We start from the raw sequence: 23896 nt of genomic DNA on the forward strand, positions 1-23896 counted from the left end.
TGATAGGACCCAGAGTCAGCCAAAGGACTGAGATGCATCTGTCTATACCTTTTCCTTATAGACATCTGTCCAAAGAAGACAAAAGGATCTTAAATTTAAAAAGACAGATTTAATTACTTTTAATAGGGAATTTATGACTGAGAACACTTGGAGCAACTGGATCAGACACAATAGATGTGAGCACCTCTCCCTTTGCCTGTCCTTCCTTTCAAGTATGGTTTCAACAAACTGAGTGGATTTCTGAGTTGAAGCAAACTGCCAAGTACTCTTTGATCCCAAGAAGTTGTTTTCCATTACCACCAAGGCCTGATTATTTCTTTCCTGTGCTTCTTTGCAGCCTCTTACATTCTGTGTACACTACAGATTCCTGGGTCCTTTTGCTATGACTCTCGCTCTCCACCATCCACACCAGTGGATGGACACTTCTGTCCCCCAAACCGTTTCCCAGGGAAAGTGCAACCTTGTCTCCATACAGGTGGGATCCACTTATTCTCTTCATAAAGAAACATAACTTTCAAATCAATTTTAAAAAATGGAACAATCAGAAAAACAAATAGGAACTCTCACACTTTCTGATTTTCAATGGGACCGTTCAAAGTTAAATACTTCTAGAAAACTCACACACTTAGAATGGAGAAGAACTAGAGATGAGCACCAGCCTGCTCTGCCATCCCAATCAAATACAGTCTTGAAACTGTTCCAAAATACAAAAGTCCTGATTTCTATCACTGAGGGTGCAAGTCCAGAACTGTGTTAGTTCTGTCACTAATATATCATGTGCTGGTAATGGGTAGCTAATTCTCTGTATTTTTGTAACTCTGAACCTAATCTTGGGGAGAAAAAAAAAGCTTTTATTCTTTGTACAATTAATTTACAGTATATAGTAGAGCAATACAGTTATCAACAAACAAAACAAGTGTAGAATTAATGTAAGGACAGTCAGACAGTGAGTGGCACAGGCTGCCCAGAGAGGCTGTAAAGCCACCTCCTTTGAGGTTTTATAGATCAGACTAGATAAAACCCTGAACAATCTCACTTGATATTATTTCTGTCATTAGACTAGAGACCTCCGGAGGTCCCTTGCAAACTGACTTATCCTAGGATGCAATGAAGGACGCCAAAGGAAAACAAGCAAAAATCCAACTCCTAATCAGAGGAGGTAGTAGACAAAAAGGAAAGCTACAGAAAGTAGAGGGAGAATACTGTATGGAAGAAAATACAATTGCCTAATTATATAATTAATTTGCTTTTAATTTTGAATTTCTCTTTAGCACAAAAATCTCATAAACCCCAAGGTGAATAGAAAGATTCTGATTGCTGCAGATATTAGGGCATAATGGCACTCAAGAGAGTTGTGATGAAAACAGAAATGAAGATCTACCCATGAAAATGCTGCTTTCCCTACAGATCTCAGTTGTTTTTTACCTTATTTCTTCACTTTGCTATTGGCATAAAATAAATAAAGATTAAATTAGATTCTTCCTTTGGGTGTATCATGTTATGAGTATTACAAAAGATTAACAGCTTGAGTGAAGTTAATTCAAAGTGGTAACTAAGCACAAAATCACACTTACGTTAGACCACTGTATATATGTGTAGGCAATATGTGTAGGCCTACGAGAGTTTGAGAAACTGCAACCACTCTGCAAGCAGTTCAGAGTGGATGAACATGCATATTTTTTGATAGATAAATTATTTGTCTTGAAATTTATGCTCTGCAATGAGAGAGCTCTCAATAACCATTTATGTGTATCTTAATTTCTCTTGTTTCGGAGGAGATTAAGTGACCTTTGGAGATATATATGTCTGTTTATCAGATATCAAGAGAGCTACACGATCTCAGGTAGATGTAGGCAAGATGAATCCCATCATTTTACGTCTATCATGTAAACTAGCAAGAGTGTATCTTTATCACTAGATAAACAAACTGACTGAGTCAAAACCTGATCTCATCAAATTATGCAACTTCAGTTTTCATGATGACCACATGTTTTCAGAATATTTTAATCCGACCTTTATAATTGCAGTTAAAGATTCACAGATAATCTCTTTTACTATAGACCAAGAGAAGCTGTAGTAAAAGGAATAAATAAATCAGTAATTCCAGCATGATCCAGGAAACTATTTTTCCCACTAATGTGTTTATCAGACGTTGTGAAAAATTGTTTGCAGTTTATATTTAATACGTATAATTCTGATATAAGAGGACAATATACCAAGCCTATTTTTCTGATTAAAATAATAAACCCACTTTTCTATATTCCGTTATTCACTCCATCTTCTAAATCCCTTATAAATATAATTTTGGTACTTTTCTGCCATAGGGAAATGTTATGTGGTTTTCAAGCTACCACAGTTAAAACTGTGAATGTATTTTTTTCCTTACTGTCTTTACATTTGTGGGCAGAAATCTGAAGATGATTTTGGATTCTGCTATGAACTAACTGAGACCAGAAGTTATTTATGACCAATTTGAACTGAGACAGAACTTCAGAGGATGATCTGAAAACCCCACATGCTAATTAGGAAACTACCTAGAATTAACCAATGGATGCAGCAAATACAAAGTTTCACCTAAATTCTGGTCCATAATCTGTCATGCTGAACTGCTAGATTCAGGACTTCCAGGGACACAGTCCTGAACCATTTGGGTTGCATCTATAAAAGTAAAGCAGCTTTTTCCCCTAGGAAGCACAGGGAGAAGAGAAAAGTTCTGTGTTTAACAGCAGGGGTAAGACTCAGAATGATGTGCGAGAGGGAAGACTATCTTTATGCAGTAAATAAAATGGGATGTAACCCGTTTTCTTTCTCGGGCCATAAGGGCAAGTGGCACAGCATGGCTCACATCTCTATAGCTAAATTATGTTGCCATACTTCCTCCCTGTCTCCCCACCCCATATTGGGTGATCTCATTCTAACATCTTTTGGGAACTGGCCCCGGCTCATGCTACCCCCTGAAATGAACCCACACATTGTTCAAAAGAGCTGATTGCCACAGGCCAGGAACCATACAGTTAGGTCTGTTAACAATTAAACAGTATGGATAATTGTAGACATTTCTCCATCCTGTACCCTGGCCTTGGATCATTTATTAGTATGGATACAGCTGTCTGATTTACTCACATGACTAAAGCTGGTTTTCTCGTGATGGACTGAGCAAGGCTTACCCTTTTCAAAATGACAGTGACAGTGGTGCCTCTAATCTTTTACAGGAGAGCTCAATGCTCATACAAAAGAGGTCTGAGTTCATGTTTCTCAGTTTGAGCAAATCCAAAACTTCCACTGCTTTGAATACCAGGCTCAAGAAAGTTCAGAAGTTGGAGATTTGGGCTTTTGTATGTGTCTCTAGACTACCTACACATTTTTCCTTGGGAAAAACACAGAGATGACTTAAGCAGCGGGGTATGAAATTTAGTCAGGTGTTAAGGTTGTGAAGTTTTAAATGTCTAGAACTCAAAATGCAGAATTCACAATTTTATGTCAAATTAGGAAACACCAAGAATGGCATGATACACCAATAGAAATGTATCAAGTTGTATTTTTGATATTTATGACTACATTAGCATCTACTTCTTGCTATGGGTACTCTCCAAAAATATGTGTAGACTTGGGGAAACTAAGGAGAAAAACCCACATGGGAAACAATAAGAGTTTAGCTCTCAAATATTTAGATGCAAAGATAATTGCACACTGGACATCTTTGAATTGATCAACATGAAGAAACTATGAATGCATTTGATAAAACACCTACTTGAGTGTTTCCACAATTGACCCTCTATGGTCTGATTCAGCAAGGCATTTAACTATGCAAGTAATCCCCTTGATATCAATGGAAAAATGCCTTAATTGAGGCACGTGTTTAAAGACTAATAGAACAGGTCCTTGGAACTACTTTTCTAGACATTTATCCACAGTGGATTATTTCTCCCAGACTCTCCATGTGTATTTGCAGTCTTCTCTATCATTAATATCTTTTATTCACTACAATTCATTCTCAAACTTCAAACTGCAATGTTAACTTATGAATTCATAGTCTAATTATAGTCTGTGTAATTATAGTCTAATAAAGAAAAGAAATAATGACACTTTAAAAATTAGCTCACATTACAATCTAATGTTAGTCCTTCTATCTTAAAATTAAAAGAAAAATTAAATTTGTTATATATTAAGACATTATTGGAGAATCTGACTTGCTTTGGATATGATTCTATACTGATAATATGTGCCCAAAACCATTTAACGGTCTTAATATATTTGGAAAATAGATCCGAGAACACTGATATGTGGTGTAGTGCAGTTATATGCAATTACTCAACAAAAGGAACAAACAACTGAGGATTATACCTGAAGCCTTCATAATATATGCATACAATGAAAGGTGCATGTTCACTGAAGAAGTCTTTGAAGTGAATGCCATGAATCCCTGAAATGTGTTTTGAGAATTGCAGTGTTTCAAAAATGAAAAAAGTGGTTTCATCGAGCTTGCTTTGTTTCCTCATAAAGGAAACATATCTGCATGAAAATGGGGATATTTTCTAGCGCAGAGGTTGAAAAAACCATTATGGTTAACATATGGAAAATTTTCAGAATTACAACTCCCACAGAACTAAAAAAATACTAATTCAGTGTCACTGTTCTGTATCTTCTTAGTGCCACCTTGTGGAACTACAGCAACTCATTCCTTACTCACGAAAGGGCTAGCATGTGGTGCCCCTTCCTCTTCTGCTGCACCGCTAAAAGTGTGAAGGTACAAATACTCTGCTGATACCTACTAACCTACCTCTGCTGCATTGATTATAATTAGATGGACCACTGATTATGTGATCCTTTAACTCTTTTAAGTTTAAACTTAATATTTGATGAGCCAGAAGTATCACAGAAGTTCAAGTAGAATTATTAAATTCTGTATGCTCACAGTAACTTACTGTAGGAATATTATGTAAGGAGGCTATGTCCTCTTTACTACACTGTCTCCACAAATAAGGTGAAGTTTTTTAATCTCAAAATTTTCTAGGTGTGGGTATAAAACAGCTCTATTTTATTAGCTTTTTACATTAGTCTCAAGAACAGTGGTAAGAAAGAGAATGTGCTTTCAAAAACACCAGTAAGACTTCACAATGATGTGCCTGAATTTAAGTTTGAGAGTCAATTTGGCTGTGTCAACCCTACCAAAAACTGGGCCTTGGTCTACTCTCCAGCCTTAAGAGCAACGGTGGCAGCAGAGCCCACATACATGCATAGAAGCTAAACCATTGCTCCTTCCCTCTTGCCTTTCATTGCTGCCCTGGGAGCAGACCCAGCACCTTGTCTGGCAGTGCACCAGTTGACAGAGGCTGAAAACCTCCCAAGTTTAACTAACAGTTAAAACCTATAAATGACTGCAGCACAGTCTCCAAGCCCAAGTCCTGACCCCATGTGATTTACTAATGTAAGTGGTACCTTAAGACATTTTGATTACTATGATGTCTCCAATAGAGTGCAATGTAGCTGATGTACTCTTAGCTCATCTTGCTGAAAGGCAGAAGTGGATTTTATCTAGAAAATCCCAAAATAGTACTCAAGTAGTCTTCTGTGATGCAGATTTGTGGCTGTAGCTCTGGCTCAAAGGATGCTGACACACTGGTGGTTTCTCCTGTGATTTCCACCAGAAGTGCTGTCCTCACCAGACCACCCCACACCACCTTGGAAATAAGCGTAAAGTACTCAGTTTAGATCAGGTGATTTTCTAGCCACTCATCCTCTCTCTCAGTTTTCAGATAAACAAATTACACTGTCATCTTTTTAACAGTTCAGCTGTTGAGTGTTTTACTTTGACTACCAGGGCTCTATACACTCAGTTGATCTGTTTCCTTCCTTGGTTATTTTAATAACAAAGTTTCTTTGTTGAAATGAAAAACAAATAAATTTCTCCTTTCCTTAAGCTACTTCTCCCTGACACTCAGCATGTAGCATTCCCTGAAGAATAAGTCATTTTTTTTCTGAGAGTTCCTTGTGAATTTGGTGGCTCATATCAGGGACCAGACAAAGGAGTTGACAAAGTAATTCCCTCTGCACTCTGGATTAAAAGCATTTTAAGTGTTTCTTTGATAGTCAAAACAACATTTGGAGGCAGCTGAGCAGCTGGAAAGGACCAGATTAATTAGAGAGATATTTGCTGTTCATATTGTGACACTAAGTATTCTTTCTTTTTTTTTTTTTTTTTGTTGGCCTTGTAAGCCTTGGGGAAGAAATATTACAAATATCAGCTAAGGATTTAAAATAATATTTAATATTCCATTGAATATTTCAGACAATCATTTTAACCAGGTACTCTGATTTTTTTTCATGCAAATAGTCCTTGTTTGAAAATAGAATATTAACTATCCCATTTGTATAGTTATACCCTCCATTTTTTACTCCCATTACTTCAGTTCTTGTACAGCACAGAAAACACCAACTGAAACTAAATGGTTGCAAACGCCAAAGAGTTGTATTAGAAGAGGGAAAAGGACTGGGGGAAAGGGAAGGGCCATTGGAAATTCTCATTTCTAGCAGGACTGTTTTACACAAAATCTTCCTCTGGAACTATCAGTTATAGAAAGTTCATGTCTAATTTTACAATGGCCTGATCCTCACAAGAACATGAAAATTCTAAATGAAAATGATTCAGTGAGATTGGAAAAGGGTATGCCAGTTAAACAGGCGAAGGGATTTTGCTCTTGTTCACAGGCTGTTTCTTGGAGATTGACCTGAGAACAGAACAGTATCTTCAGATCACCTTAGAAGAGGAAGATTGAGGAACAAAAATGATTCAAGTTTGGTTCCCTTTCCTTTCTTATGGGGAAAAAAATAATAGCTGCTGTGTAACAATGGAAACTCCGCACTGCTATATAGGACTGTGCTCAGGGCAACTTGACCTTGCTTCTGCTTGCAGGTAAGACGTCCTGTTACTGACACAAGCAGGCACTGATGATGCCTGCTGTCAGCAACTGGCAAGTGTCCTAGCACGGCTGAAAGACCATGTCTTATGCGCAATCATGTAACAGAGAACATCCTTCACAGTTAGCAATTAATGCAATCACTGTGCATGCTCGCTCATTGTACTTCTTGCCAAACTGCACCTGAAATCTCAGGATTGTCTGTGAAGAACATTCCACATATAAAGTTTTACATATACCATCTATCCTACGGATGGTTTAATAATAATAAAATTAATCATAACAGTTCCATCCTATACTGAATGATATGCATGTTAATTTCTTTTGTAATCAGCTAAATAAATCAAATTTTCAGAAAAAAAAAGAATGGAATTGATCCTGCATGCAATCCACATGGGGGTTATCTATAGCCCTGGTGTGTTTAGCAGTTTGTAACACATTGCTCGTAGTAAATTTAGTAGTAAATTTAGTTGTAAATTTAGCATTCACAATGTCTGAAAGAGCAGTGACAATGTACTTTGTTAAATCACACTTTAGGTGACAAGATATAAGCTGTTTTTCAGTCTATGATGTGAGATAAATGAATTTTAATCATCTCTCATGAAGTCTGCCTTTTTACTTAAAAAAAGAAAAAAAGGTCTTCAGCCTTATTTATAAACATGATCCTTAGAGAAAAATTTATTAGAGACAAAATATTGCCTTAGAGCATTTTGGTTTTGTCTTTCTTTTTGTTTTCAAATAAAATAGCATCAACAGACTAAGTTTGCAGCAGAAAGCATTGAGATTGTTGTTTTTCCTGTCTACATGTAGGATCAAGAATAAAATATGGCTGGTCTGCATTATATAGTTTATCACCTGCAAAGAGGTGGCTTCATAAAATCATTTGTAAATAAACCAAAGTCTTGTTAAAAAGTTCCATTTAAATAAAGTCATAATTATTAAAAAAGTACATTTGCAGTTTGCACACCCGATTCTTTGGTCAGTAAGGATTAAATGCCTTGTTTTGCACATGACTAATAATGAGATTACAAAGCACAGAATTCCCATCTAAGCCTCAGAAAACACTACAGAATTTTGAATTTGATACAAGGCTAACATGAATGCGATTTCAACTAAAATTACTGATTTCAAACAGAAGCTGAATACAGGAACAGAGGAATGGAGACACATAATAAATTATGAATTCAAAGACTGCATATGAGGGCTGATTCTGTTCTAAATAATAACAATTTTTTTTTTTTGAAATTTTGGAGTTTTTTCTCTACTTTTTTAGGAATGAGACCTATAAAAATGGTTGTGAAAACCTCAAGAGAAAATAATTAAAAGCTCAAACTTGAATGTCATTTTCCATAACCATGCAAGTACAAGATTGCACAGTCAGTTTCTCATTCTTCTATTAGAGACAATCTATTCTGTATAGCACATTCATTCTTGTATATTAAAGTTGATCCTGTATAGTACAAAAGATTAAAGAATGTGCGTATGATTTCCTGAAGATATGACAGAACAGGTTTTAGCCTTTGCTTTTAAGACTAATCAAGATTTTGAATCCAATTAATTTTCTAAGTAGAGACTGGGGTATTTTCTGTTTGTTTCTCACCAGAATACTCATCCCATGCCAAAACATAAATATTTTTTTCAAGGTGCTATACAAAAAGGCCTTCCTAATTACATATAAAAATTCTTACTCTTGATAAGATTTCTCAAACAGTGCTCTGCCAGCTCAGGTACTGATGTTCTCTCCTAAAAAGCAACCCTTCCTTACAATGTCTGCAGCAATCTTTAATACTTTACATTTAAGTTGTGCAGAGTTTCTACTTGCTTAAGTGAAGTTTACAGTACACCTACACATATGCTTTCTCATTTCCCTCATATCCCTTTCCTCTGTTATGCTTCTTGAATATATAAACACATATTTCTTGTTATCTGAATGGACTGCAACTTTGTTTCGTGAAATTTTCCTTTCCTTCTTAACCCATCATCTGTTTAGGCTGCTGCATGCATACATCTTGTGCTACCATCTGTTTGTTTCAGCTGTTCCCGTATTCTCTTGAGTACTACAGAGATTCCCATTCTGTAACTTCTCCCTTGAGCCCCAGTATAAAGCCTCCTACATATTTCTGTCTCCTTTTTCCACCAGTGCATTGGCAAATCTTTTCATACAAAGATGTCCCATCCCATGTGAAACAACTCCATCTACTCATGGACTAATGCTCAGCTAATGCTCAACACCCGTCTACCAGTTGGCCTAAGCAGCATTTGGAAACTAAGATTTCTATAAAGTTTTAGAGTCACTCGATAATAGCTATTTTAAAAAATACATTCAGTTGTGCTAGCTTAGTTACATTACTTATTCTGTCAAGAGGAAAAATTCTGCAGTTTCTTCACAGAAAGTTGCATTTTCATACCAATGTTGTAAAGTTAACCTTTGGAAAACTCTAGACTCAGTGGATACACAGATGTGTGACTATGTAACAGGTAATTTTATAGAAAAGCATCTCTTAATCTTCATAATCACACTAATTTTTTTATTGTGTCTGGTTTTGCTTCTCTATCTGCACAAACCAATTCTTAACTTAAATTTTCTTCACTCTTATGTTTTTAAATGAATGGGATTTGTGAGTCACTTTTACACGGCACTTAGAGCAGAAAAATTTATATCTTCTCTGTCTATAGCTGCACTGATTATAGTCAGTTCTTATTTACTTATGGCACTTCCATAAACACTGAAAGCATACAAAAATTATTTATAACTTTAATTATATAGGTTCATGCAAATAAAACAATATGTTGTGAGACAAAATTCTTGAGTATCTTGTAGCAGGTTAGGAAAATTTCTTATTCTAGAAGATGACAAGTACAGATTTATTTCTGAATTTTAAGGAGGAATTAACTGAAAATCTAGAAGATCTTCTGAGTGAAAGATCCACAAGTAATTTTTATTTCAAGGAAAGGAAGGTATGACAGCAGTAAAACAAGGATAAAGAGACAGACTCCAACAAACTCGAGAGAACTAGCTAGATGAGTGTTGTAGGAAGATAATCCAAAGAATAAAGGATTAGAAGAAAACTAGTAATTCATGAAGAGGTATATATTAAACATACAAGAAGAAGCTGCTTACTGCAATGTAAGATTAAAAATACTTCAAAATCAAACACAGAAACTGAAATGGAAGATTACCTGTAAAAACCAGCAGTTAGGGCAAAAAGATTCAGAGCAAAGCAAAAAACCAAATATGGTTCAATAATATAATGCAGCTCCAAAAAGGCAAGTTATATTCTATGACGCATTTACCTAAGTGCTGCATGAAAAAAAAGTCATAGAAAATACTCTGTTCACTTGATACCGCCTAAGTGTCTCTAACTGTTCAAGAGTATGTTTTAAGAAAGGTAGAGATAACATGCCATTATATACAGTAGAGGTAATAGTAAAGAATGAAAAGAATTTAAGATGTAACCGGAGAATTTTAAAGAAATGTTTGTTTAGTTGAAAAGACAAAAGTTGAAAAGTTGGGTGAGGGTGACAACATAAAAATGGTTTCCTAAAATGTAAGAGGAAATTATCATGAGAATTAATTTTTCTCTTTAATGAATGTAAAATGAAAAGAAAAAAAAACCCTCTAAGCTTATTTTGCCTTAAGGAAATTTAGGGAAAGCTTTCTAAAGCTAGGTAGGTGTTGAAGCAGAAAACTGTCAATACCTAAGGAAGCTGTGGAACTGGATACTTTAAAGAGGCTACGTAAGCGTCATTAGCCATGGCCTAGGTATTAAATTTCTCATTGCAGAAAGTCCCAGTCCTCCATTTCTAGAATTATAGAAGAATACAATCGACTCACACAGCATTTCACTGGAATCCCAAATTCATAAGAATGAATGCAGAGTTAATACATGAGGAGACTGAGATAGGATAAACCTTCTGGTGTCTAACCTCAACCAGTTATGCCGTATGTAGCATTTTGTTTGTATAAATAAGTAAAATGCAGTCTGACTCTCTTGCTTTCATCCCAAAACAAACATAATGTGCTTTCTATATTAAGTGATATCCTATCCTTGTTGCCTTGATTAATCATTTTATGCCATCTGCAGCATCAACCTCTATGTGATACCCTGAATCAATCACTATTAATGTAGTGGTTTGGAATTGAAGATCAACAATGGAAGTATCAAATAGCCCCCTCCATGCCAAAATTGAAGGAAACGAGCTGCCACTTGGGTTTTATGTAACAGATACGCGTGATTCTAATATGACCGATAAGGTTACTTTTCAACAAAGCTATATTAAAACTTTCATTAGCCTTCTGCAGTTCTCAACACCACCACATGGATTTTTATCTTGCACAGTAGATAAAAATGTCACGTGGTAACCCAGACTGATTCATGCTCATAGTGAAACAGCAGCCTAAAGAGAAACTCAGTATCAACACATACATGTGTGTGTGGACACATGCACGAAAAGGATCTTCTGCATGCAGATCTTCTTCCTAAAATAAACACTCCTCTGTCCCACTGCACTTTCTGCTGCACCTCCTAAGTTTGCAGCAATCTTGTCCAGCAAACTTGCATACATATATACAGGTGATGTGATGACTGAATGGAAAAATAGGTGAAAAAGGGAGAAGAAATATAATGGATATGACTTCTTTAATGAAGCCTTTAAGAAAAACCTTACAGGTGATGTTAAAGAGTCTCAAGATAAAGGGGTCTGTGAAAGACAATGTCGGTAAAGGCTGTGGCATACTGCTGTAATTCAACAGCATTGTCAGGGCATGGACACATAGTAGTGGTATGTCAGCTTAGGAGATGACTACTGAAAGGACAATATATAGATATTTTTGAAAAAAAAGCATCCTAAAAATCACTGTACTCTGATTCTTAGTGGGGGAATAGGGCTTCACACAATGGCCTCAAGTTGTGCCAGGGAAGGTTTATACTAGATATTAGGAAGCATTTCTTTACAGAACGGGTAGTCAGGCATTGGAATGGGCTGCCCAGGGAGGTGGTGGAATCCCCATCCCTGTAGGTGTTCAAGAGTAGGGTCAACAAAGCGCTGAGGGATGTGGTGTAGCTGGGAACTGTTAATGTTGGGTTGATGGTTGGACAGGATGATCTTCAAGGTCTTTTCCAACCTAGACAATTCTGTGATTCTGTGGTTCAAAATTTAGGTTTGTGGGGAAAAACGTGTTCCTAATATCATATTGAAAAAAAAATAATGTTATTGCATAGATTTACATATATGACCTTAAATAGTTTAGTATTGTGCAGCTTGACTATTACCAAAGCATCTTTGGATAATGACTGTAACAGGAGGAAGACTGCTGATATGGAATATTTAAATTCATTAATATAGTGGCATTAATCTATGTTAGGAACTCAGAAGCTGGGACAGTGGATATGTTGCAAGCCCTTCATTAATAAGTGGAGGTAAGAAAGAGGTAAAAAATAGATAATTTGCCTTAAGAATAAGATATTTGTTCAGTGAACACTCTAATAATATAGTTTCCACTTTGAAAGAAAAAGGAACGGATTGTGGAATTTATAAATACTGACCCAAGTTTAGCTTTACCAGTTGTGCATGTCACAGTACGTACAATAAATTAAAATTAACAGCTGGAAGATGACACTCTCTTAAGACAGAAGTGATTAGGGAAGGACCCAGGGAGCCAGTTTAACCAGTTAGCTGGAGATTTCTTCTACATGCTATTTCCTGTACCATCAGCACAGGGGGACTATCGGGAGGAATGAGAAATATCTTAGCGTCTGGTTGTCTAAAGATCACAGAAGGCTAATGCGAAGAAGGCCAGAGAATAATCTACAATTCAGAAAACTTAAAAAAAGGCTTAAATTTTATCTATCAAAGTATGCCACATGTCATTCAGATATAAACCAGAATTTTGCTCGGTTCAATCCTTAATTTAATTACTTTATGTTAGATCCTGCGTCACAAGCTTATCACACACTCAGAAATGCAAGAACTGTTGGGGTACACTTTGACAACTGTTAAGCTCTATTCAAAGCTGATAGTACTGTTCAGAAAGATGCTGTTTCTATTTTTGGCTCTGTAAGTAATCCTAGAAAGTTATATACATTCAGACTGACACCTGATGAGAATCCCATGGCTACCCCAAGTGGAAATATCATGGACTTTTTCAACAGTCATTTGTAGTCAGGACTAACACTTGTCTAGAATGATTCATGCACCATTGCCTAGATTAACAGTTTTCTTTTTAGCTTTACTGACCTGCAGTTGCACAATAACAGATTCAAATCAATGAAGAAAATGGTTCCCTCCTTTGGTAAGGACAGTATGAGGTATTTTTGTTTTAGAAGAATGTTTTGCAAGTGCTTTCACACAGATACTTCATTTTATCATTCTATTGACATGCTGAATGTGTCCCATTAGAAAGAAGTCACTGCCAGTTGTAAACTCCCCAGTGGAGTTACAGCAAGCTAGAGTCTTCTCCCATAGGACTCTATCATTGTAGCAGTTCTGTGCTCACCACATACAGATATTTTTAATGGAGCTGAGTTGTTGGAAAACTTCTCTGCACACCATTTCTTCTCAAATGATACTGTCAGAAAAATCTACATAAAACAAGGTTGTATTAACCATGACAGATAATTCCCTGGGAATGAGACATGAGACCCAATTTATGGTTCTCGTACCTGAGAGGTCAGATCAATCCTACCTGTGTGGCAGAAGGATTGATCTGACCCACACAAACCTCTGTCATGCTAGGAAACCTCAAACAACTGCAAGCACATGAGGTATATTTAAGGTCTCTTCCTACTCACATAAGTTGAGCAATCCTTCAAAACACAGATTTCAGGGTGCACAGTTTGTCCTGAAGAGCTATAGTTTGTTTTATAATTTCAATCTGAACTCAAAAATCTCAGGATGGAGAACACCTACTGGGCCTACATTTCAATTAAATTTATATTGCTATCTTCAGTGAAGCCATCTGCAGTATGAGTGAAAATAAAATGAAAATTTACCACCCCATTCCTGAAATTTAGCACGTGTGTGGTATTTCACACGTTTAATGTGAGTGCCCCAAATGTCATGATAAAGGTAAACATGCCAGTTTTTAAATATCAGGCACAGCACGTAGTTGCAATCTGTGACAATAAAATCTGGCTTTATAAAGGGAAAAAGGCATACAAAAGTGAAACACAACTGTGATTTTCCATTTCAAGCCGATGAAAACTAGGAATGTTCCTCCTCAAAATTGTGTTACATAAGTTTTATAATAACTGTCATATTCAGACTGTAAATTATTTGTAAAGACAGAAATTATTTTAAATAGATCTGCATGCTAATTCAAACAGATTAAACCCCCTAATTTAACAGGACAATTTTCCAGCCTCTAGATTTTAGGCTGCTCTTTTAGCTGTTCCCAATTGTTTATTGTATTCTTTCACTTCTTTGTTTGAAGGTTGCACTAAGGGCACTGCAAACAAGTGTACTAAGTCATGTCATCTGATGGGCCAAAACTTATTGAAGCTTCTTTCATGACAAGGAATTACAAAGTAACTGACATGAAGAAGAAAATACTTTTAGAGATGAAGTGATTTTACATCAGAAAGATGAAAACAAGGATTAACAGATTTGAATGAATGGTCTTTTGTTTGTACGAGAAAAAAGAAAGTAAGTTTACAACACAGCGTACCCAAGATGGGAAGTGACTGACTGTGAAATAAGACAATAAAGATTCATCTTTTATATACTGTATGCAAAACACAAAGAAAAATGTTAAAATAAATGCAGAGTAGGCAAGAAAAGACATGAGCTGATACATATTTATATTATGAAGTGTTACTGCGGTAAAACATGAAAAACTTTTTAACACCTTACTCATATTGAATAGTCTCTCTACAAATTATAATTATAAAATTGGTCTTACATTTTACATTGTAAAATAAATTATAAATCAACTGCAATAAAGACAACAGAATCTAGATCCACATGTCTTTAAATATCTCATAATTTTATATATATGAAAGCAGCCTATTATGCAATCTAAGAAGGTAACACTATGTTTGTGACTATGACTTTGCAAAATTAAAAGTATGTATGTATTTTTCATGTTAGAATGTGTCTGCCAATTATGTTATTATGCTCTACTGGATTAAGAATTACATTAAATTGCACAGAGAGGGAACAACAAGAGAGCTCCAATGTCATCATTCTGGAATCAAGTGTAGTCTTACTAAGGAGAACATGACCACAAGCATATTTTGTATTAGTCTTCTTTTAAAATATATTAGAAAGTTATGAAAGATTGTCAGGTGGGGTTCATTATGATTTCTAAAAACAAGTTTACTGGTTCAGTCTCATTAGAAGTTTTTCAACCATAAATTTCCCTTCAACACCACAAGGATTGTTACTGATTGAAAACTATAAGGGTAAAGCAAATGGTTCTTCAAATTATACCTGCAAAAATGTTCTTCGTACTTTTTGTATTTCCAATGTCACCTTGGAAGAAACCAGTAAGGGAGGCATCTAGCAACTTAGTACTTTATTAAACAAGTAACAAAATGTGCATGCTTACTAAGATTTGAACTTGTAGTAACATAGAATTTAATCAACTGGAGAAAATTTGCCTCGCGTTACACCTGCACTGCATTTCATTATATATGAAATTATACCTAAATAATCAGAAATCCATAGAGTGACCATTATCACCATTATACATTTGTTGTATGTAATAAAACCCCCAAACCCTCATTTACTGGAGGGAACAAGAAAGTGAGAGTATAGTTTATTATATATAACAGTATACATAAAAACAATCCAACCCTTGGCAATGCAAATTTACAGTATTAAAGGATGCAGTCAAATAACCATTTTAAATTAGTAAATTCTACATTTCATTTATTATACTTCATGGAATAATCGATCGTCAAGCATGATCTGAGTAAGACCACAAATCTCAGTACTGAAGATCTGTTCTGCTGTTTGAACTGGATATTTTACTATGTTTTCCTCCTAACATGGCAAATTAAATGGGAAATAATAAGAAATGAATCATACATCTTCCCCCTTATGCACGCATTTCCTTTGGCTGATGGCTTTTGTTGTAACACAATAAAAGCTACCAACTCCAAATTTGAAGAGGAATCTCTGCATACGTTTTCAGAATACAGCCATGCGTGTTACACTATGAGTTGCTATGATTTCAGTTCTTCCTGCTAATTATCAGTTTAAAAAGTACTTTCAGCTCAGTCACGAAGATTAACTAAACCCCACCATATCATTCTGTGTGAAACACTATTATAAAGCAGACACAAAATGATTATTCAAGGTCACTGAGTGAATCACTGGTCAAGATAGAAATTGTGTCTTGCATTTCTAGTTCTCCTTTTGAAGGGATTAATTCAAATACATGAGGGTTTCCAATGAAATACTTCCACTGCTTTATACATAAGCATCCACGGCAACTGTTAAAAGTGTCTCGGTGAATTGAGATCTAACTTCTATCTGCTTTTCTTGAAAACAGAACAAAACAAAACAACCCTCCCCCCAAAAACACATCTAGTCACATCTCCAAGCACTAGAAAAGATAAATTCTTAGTTGCAGTGTGAATCCAGATCATATTTAACCTTTATTTAGAAAGTGATTAATCTTCTAAATATAATAATTGGCACTGAAACGTAGTAGGATACAATTTACAAAGCTATTTTATTTCACACACACACACATTCATGCATTTTTGCATCTATAAGTATGCAAAAGCCAGACCAGAAGTTTGATTAGATTAAAAATTTAAACCCCAAATCAGCACAGCTAATAATCCAATCTAATCTGAACAACATGATTCTCATGTCAAACTCATAATTCTGGTTGAACTACAGATCAAATTTCATCAATAGAAAGCCATCCCACTCGTAGCTAAGACATTCAAAGACATAATTAGCCTCACTGGTTAAAATATGTGGGTTTGTTCCAGTCCAAATCTATTCAGAATCAGATTCTAACCTTGAGATCTCATTTTGCCTTTGCCTAATGAACAAAAAACCACAGAAAATATTCACAGTGAGGAGATATAGATATATCTCATTTAACTACCTGTGTTTCTACTTGATAATGCAAGGATTACACTAATAGAAGAAAAATGTCAGTAAAAAGTTTAATTTTTTACGGTTTATGGTATACCTTGTATTGCTTGACACCAATGAGTCACAAGTTCTAAAATATTAAATATATTTTATGTTTTTTTCAAAGAAATGTTATAAATTGAGAAAGCATTAAGGGCCCTAAGGTTCAATACTAATGTGTTTTTAAAAAGTACTTTATACACATACCAAAAATGCTTTAACTTCCATATTTAAATGCTCCTCTTTGAGCTGCTGTATTTTATGTAGTAAAATCTTTCATATATCACTTACTTTTTTGTCTTCATTATATTTATGGAAAATTTCTTGTGCTCTTTCTTCACCACCATCGGTAAACAACATAATAATCTTATTGCAGTTAGCTCTAGAGACACTGTGCTGTGGGAGATAGATACAAACAGAAGCTTTTTTAATTTCAGGCTGTAAGGAATAACAACTGTTATATCTTATGGCTTTCATATAAACATGCTTACTACACTTTAACACTGTAGTGGCAAAACATCCGAAGTCTTTTAGGATTTCATTCAATAAGCCCTTCTGAATGAAAAATAAAAATAAAATAAAATAAAATAAAATAAAATAAAATAAAATAAAATAAAATAAAATAAAATAAAATAAAATAAAATAAAATAAAATAAAATAAAATAAAATAAAATAAAATAAAATAAACCCAAACCAAAACCATTTTTCTGTTTCATGAGACTTAAATATGACTCATTTCAGATATGGCCCAACACAGAGGAATGGGGATCTGATGGTTCCTCTCACCTCCATGGACACAAGAAAAGCTCTTTAGCTCATACCCATCACATCAACCCCACAGTGTTCCTCTACAGATGTTCTGCACGAGACTTCTACAGAGAGGGCCTCTAAACATTTTTACTCTTCTCTTTGCTCATCCTTACATTTTTCCTTATCCTTACTGTCCTTGTCGACAGTAAATTTGGGAACAATGACCCTCTAATAAATTACTGCACGTTCTTCTTTTTTCTGCTGGACTCCTACTCACAGAAACTATCAAGCTCACTGACCACTTAAGTGAAAACTCTGATAATTTAGGCACCCTATAGGTACATGTAAAAAACTCTACTTTATAAACAAAGAAATATTTTTCCATTTGCTATTTTTGTCACATTTCCTTAAAATAAGCTCCATCTTCCACTTTTTTAATTCTTTCCTGTTTTTTTTTTTTTTTAAATTATTGACACCGAAATGAATAGTTAACCTTTACAAAAGTATTTTAGAATCAGGTTTAGACAATATATCGCAGCCAAGAGATGGCTGCCTAGAATATTAAGATCTCTCAATCACCTACTTTTCTAATTACATTGCAACTCAGAGGTGAAGAACTGAGCATGTTCTATTATTTCTAGAGAGCAAGCCTGATATAGAGAGAATTTAGAAGCTCCTCTGACTCCTAATTCAGCAGTCAAAGTAACTAAAAAGACTACTGAGAAAAACACAGTGTGTGGTGCAAAGGAATAAAAACATTGTTCCACAGCCAGAACAATGAAGTTAATGAATAGGAATTTCGCCTCCTTATGGAAGGAGACAAAGGCTCCTCCTTTGGCATTCATCTTCTTTCGTTATTCCCTAAAAGTTAAGAATCTAGTTTAAGCAAATTGTTCTGAATTTTACAGCCAGCATTTCTTGTCCTCTGTGTTGCATACAAATGGTCCTAGTCAGACACATCTTGGTACTTATGAGTAGTTGGATGTGACAGTAAAGCCCTTAGAGATTCAGTAACATAAATTCAACTTCCCCTTCCACAAGCTTGCGGTTTGCTGTATGAATTTGCTATAGGAGAGTCATCCTTACAAAGTAGCCAGTGCCCCCTTGCTTTAGTCTTCATGACTAGATAATGACTAACTTTCACCTGGCTGGTCAGGTGAGATGATCCCACTCCCCTTTGTCATTTTTTATCCTACTTTCTGATCTGATTCCTTGTTGTTCTGTAATGAAGAGACTGAAACACCAAAGGCAGCCCTCAAACACCAGCCAATAATCCTCAATATTGCAACTCCATAGTTCTACAATGCTCCCAGAAAACTGAAATACAAAAACTTTATTTGCAAGCACTACATCAACAGATGAATAATTATTCCTCAGAGATGATTTGTGTTGGTAGTTCAATATTCAGTGAATAACAACTTACTTAGTCATTTGAAGAAAACCAAAGATTTTCTTACACGTAACAACACATAAAAAATGCTTGAAATCAATACATTGTCATCAGCACACTGTGTTTCATTTGGAATTAAATAATTTATGACCTTTTTTTTTTCCTTGTGAAATATAACCTACAAGATACTGCTTTGCACTGCAATCTTTTCGATATTAAAAAGTAATAAAAGTACAGTTGGATTTTTCATAAATAAACTCACCTATGTTTACAGTGATTTAATATATGGGCCAAAATAAAATCAGATGGAAACCAAAGAGGTGACAAGGAATGGGACCAAAGCCTGCTCATGTTATAAAACTTTCCTGTTGATTTTGAAATGAGCACTATTATGGGCAATATGAACTTGAGCTACTCTTTAACTGACTAAATCAGGATTTTTCTAATGGCTTACTTATCATATGCTTATACAGTATCAGAAAAATGTGGTATTTTCTCTTTATCTCCTGGTACTTACAGAATGACATTTACTTATACTACACTTTTTAGACACTAAAGTCATGGCACAGAAAAAAAATCCCAAGATTTTAGCCTCCAAACAATATTGGAAATCTGAACATGAATAAGCTCAAATCAAATATTTTCTCACCATAAAAACATCCTGATGCATGAACTTAACCTATCAGCCTCTTACAAGGGATCAAGAGGAAGACAGAAGAATTGCCTTTACAACACATCTTTTTTCCCCCCATTTGAACAAAGATGAAGAGGTATTGCCTCAGGGAGTGAATATAACTGATTTTGCAAATCTGATGCAGTAAGTTAATAATTTTTCTGAACAGTTTGCCTCAGCAGTCCAATAGATGCCTCTGTCCTCCCAACACAGACCACAGCTGAAGAGGAATGTGTTGTCTATACAGCAGCTTCCCCAGGACAAAAACTGGCTTCTTAGCATAAACCACAGAAGACTACAAGCTGGAACTGAGTCTAGGTATTCATTTTTAGTTCTCTGTTGCACTTGTCTTTCAAACAAGCACGCAAGACATGATCCACTTTACACTGTGCCTAAAATTGTTTCTGTTTTATACAAGTTTCACATCCCTAAAATTAACTTATTAAGTGGCAGGTCGGGATTATACCTCATGACATGACACTTCAAGAATGCAGTTATCATTGTGAGTTCCATGCCACTGAGGAAGAAGAAGGTAAATCAAACCATAAATCAGCTACTCAAATCAAGAAGAGGTGATTTCAAGATATATTTTTGAGAAATTGAGTTATTATTGTATGGGGGAAAAAAGCTCGTGAATTGCTGAAGTATTATTGTTTTCAAAGAAATAGCAAGTTACTAAAATAATAAATAACGAAAAGATACTGCATAAAAATGATGGAAACCAGATTATTGATAATCACTTGAATTAGTATGTTGAATAAACCTGAAGTGTCTATTTCCATCTAGCAACACATCAAACAGTAAATTTTTCACAGCACTATTGTGAACTATTACTTTGTTAGTCAGGAAAATTGTTTGAAATAACTGTCATCCAGAAAAAAGTACCCACAAAATGATTATGAAAATTTGAGCTGTTAAAAAATATTTCATTTCCATGGATGTTTGCATTCATAAATATACAACAAAGCGTATTTTTTATTATTTGTTTAGGCCTGTATTATATCATCCTATTATATTGTCTTGTCACCAGAGTTCAGTGCTAACTTCATCACCAGCCCTTTACTTTTCCTGCCAGATGCATTTGCCAATATCTGAAAAGGATGACTATATTATTATAACCTAGTGCAATCTCTTCATTTCCCTTGATCCACAATGTCCAGCCATAATTTACAGGCTTGTAGAGATTATGTGAGGCTAATCACACTTCTGTCTTGGTTACACTTGGTCCCACTATGAGACAGATCTCCAATTATTTTTTTAAGTAATTTTTTTAGTCCACTTTGAGGCTTCCCTTGTGTTCAGGTCTTCTTAATACTGCCTATACACAAAGTACATATCTGGTGCTGCAACAAATGTAATACATAATCTTAATAAAATGTGAATACTGTGAGGAACAAGCTGTGTTTGGTAAAATTCCTTGTGTCTTCCTGGTTCCCTCTGTATGAGATGGATGAAGAAAAAGTGGAAATGCCTTTCAGCCTGGTCTGAAAAATCCAACAGCTTTTAAATCCTGTTTGCAGTTTTATATAACCATCAGCAGAGGGCACCCAATCATTTCCCCACCAAACCCCTCTGCTCATCTACATAGTGATCTGCTGAGAAAATACCCTTGGAAACATTGTATTTTCTTTTCCTCCATCAAAATTTAACAAGGTTAGAAATTTTTCAACCAGCTCTAGCCCTAGGCTGCATATACAATGTCTGGGAAGAGCGCCCTGAAGTCCAGAATCTGGCAGATTAGGGGAAAATATTAAAGATTTGTACACTGAGAGACATCACTGATATACTAAAAAAATAGTAATAAAGAGAATACACTTCATATTTGTTAAACTAGATCCTTAACTGATGTAAATTGGTACAGCTTTATTTACGCTAAGGTGACAATCCAACATGAAGTCTTTATGAAGGTGGAAAGTAGAAATTTATATTAAAACAACTACACAATTAAAAAAATTGCTAATAAAACCCCAACATTTGTGGTAAATGGGAAACATTACTACTCCGAAAGCTAGTGCTTGGGTGCAAATGAGAAAGTACAATGTAATTAAAACATGGAAACTATGCATTTAATTTTTGAGGAAATTATTCTTTTTATACACGAGAAAGAGAAAGGAATTAGAATGCTCTCAGGTGCCTAATATTCCTCTATAAACTAAGTAATTTGCTCCCCTCTGTCCTGCTCAAGCCATGGTCGACTATTTATGACTTGTAATAAATTGAAATTGTAGGTTAACTAAACATTGCTAGGAGATACTGTGATAAAATTGAAATAATACTGTAACATAGCCTTCCATTTTAAAATTACCTGTGAATCAACCACTACCACAACTATGTGATAACTGAGAATCACATGTTAAATGAAAAACTAGCTGAATGAATGAAGTAAAATCAGTACAGAACATTGAAAACCACATTAATTCCCAAATCTTAGCAACCTGTTGGGGGATCTGCAAAGAAAAAAACATGTTGTTGTGATAAATTTATTTGCTAAATAGAGGTTTGCACTTCTACCAGTTAGTTACACAAAGGAGGAGCTTGCAGTAGACATCTGAACATTCAAATTCTCCTTCACTATACAGCAGAAAGAGATGACTTTCATACTTACATTTAGCAGCTGTTCAAAAGCATAGCTAAAGCCTTTTTTGTAATCCGTAATTCCTTTAGCAGAGATTTTATAGACAGCTTCTTTCAGCTTCTTCTTGTTCCTCACATTAGCTTGGACAAGATGATTAAAGCAACTGACGTTCTGAGCATTATTATTGAACTGTAAAAAAGATACAAATAGTATTAAAGATAGTTAATTCTCTTTTCTTAGGTACTGTAGTAGCAAAGGCTAATATTTCTTTGATCCATGAGATAAAGCATGTCACACCTGGATTTTCATTTCCACTACATTAAGAATGTCCAGCAGTGTCTGGAGATTTCAAAATTGGGCAATAAATGTATTTAAAGAAAAGATATTTGCTGATTCACTGTTACAATCAAAAAAACTCTACTATAGTGCAAAAATTCCCATAAATTTCATTTCAAACTCATATAATGAAATCAAACTGAGAAACGCAGAGTTAAGGAAATAAAAACATGGAGAAAAACTTATGTTGATTTTTTTAATCACTGAAAAATATTGGTTGAATTATCAGGTGACTTCCATATTGCACGTATTAGTCTGCTGTTTTACACTGAAACTTGCAGATCATAATCAATTACTACGTATACCTTATAGAAAACAAAACACACTCTTGGGACAACGGAAGCACATGGGAGTATAGCTGTAAATAGGAGGATATTGTTAATAATAATACAAATTTGTGTATTGAGAACACACATATTTGCGCTCTCTTATCCACACATCCATAGAGTACTCCCTGAAAATTTGATTAATACGAGATTCTGACATTATTTTAAAAACATACATAAACAATTTTTTATGTGCAAAATGTTGTCTGCACAAGTAGAAATCAGTTTTTGATCTCTTTAAAATTTGTCTTTATATAAATATACATACATACATGTATAAGTACAGATATATACATGCCTGTAGAGAGAGGGATGCAGAAATACGTCTCACTTTTTAGCTCTGTATCTATCTATCTAAAGTCAAAGACGAGACTTCTCTTAAAAAAAGCTTCAGCATGTATAATTCTAACTGTACTCTTGAATGAAAGTACATTAGTTGTGTTTAACTGAATGAAAATCTCCTTTTAACTACGTCTCTGATTTTTATTTAAGACACTCTTGACTAATATTACTAAAACAATTTTCTTGGCCAATTTTAAAATGTTTTATCTATCCAGATATCTTGTGTGACCTTCTTTTCTCACTGTCAAATACAATGTCCAAAAAACTGTAAAACTCCATCTCAGTAAAGGCACTAAAATCCAGACCTCCTAATTTATATATCAGCTGAAAACAGATTATTATGTCTCTTCCTGATTAAGGCTCTTCAGTGAAAGTAAATGAAAATGTAATTTTATGCTGTCAACCTGGTGCAAAGCCTTAAAATAACTTAAAACTCAGGCCTTGTCAGCCTAAGTCTCAATACTGCTAATTAGTTCAATAGTAGTATATAGA

The 23896-nt window shown here is 34.9% G+C and overlaps 1 protein-coding gene across 9 annotated transcripts in view; it reads right to left on the reverse strand.

Annotated features, from left to right (window-relative positions):
* Nucleotides 1-23896, reverse strand: part of CACNA2D1 (calcium voltage-gated channel auxiliary subunit alpha2delta 1) — a 433456-nt gene that overhangs the window by 67976 nt on the left and 341584 nt on the right. For all 9 annotated transcript variants that reach the window (XR_012623660.1, XM_074827917.1, XM_074827916.1 and 6 more), the window contains exons 11-12: nucleotides 22431-22589; nucleotides 17304-17408 (exon numbers count right to left, since the gene is read on the reverse strand). Coding sequence is in view for 8 of the 9 variants with exons in the window: in XM_074827917.1 (XP_074684018.1) it covers nucleotides 17304-17408; nucleotides 22431-22589 (264 nt within the window). In the remaining variant the exon portion in view is untranslated. The remainder of the gene's footprint in view (nucleotides 1-17303; nucleotides 17409-22430; nucleotides 22590-23896) is intronic.

Source organism: Strix aluco, chromosome 5 (genome assembly GCF_031877795.1).
Source record: "Strix aluco isolate bStrAlu1 chromosome 5, bStrAlu1.hap1, whole genome shotgun sequence".
In the NCBI taxonomy this organism is placed as follows: domain Eukaryota; kingdom Metazoa; phylum Chordata; class Aves; order Strigiformes; family Strigidae; genus Strix; species Strix aluco.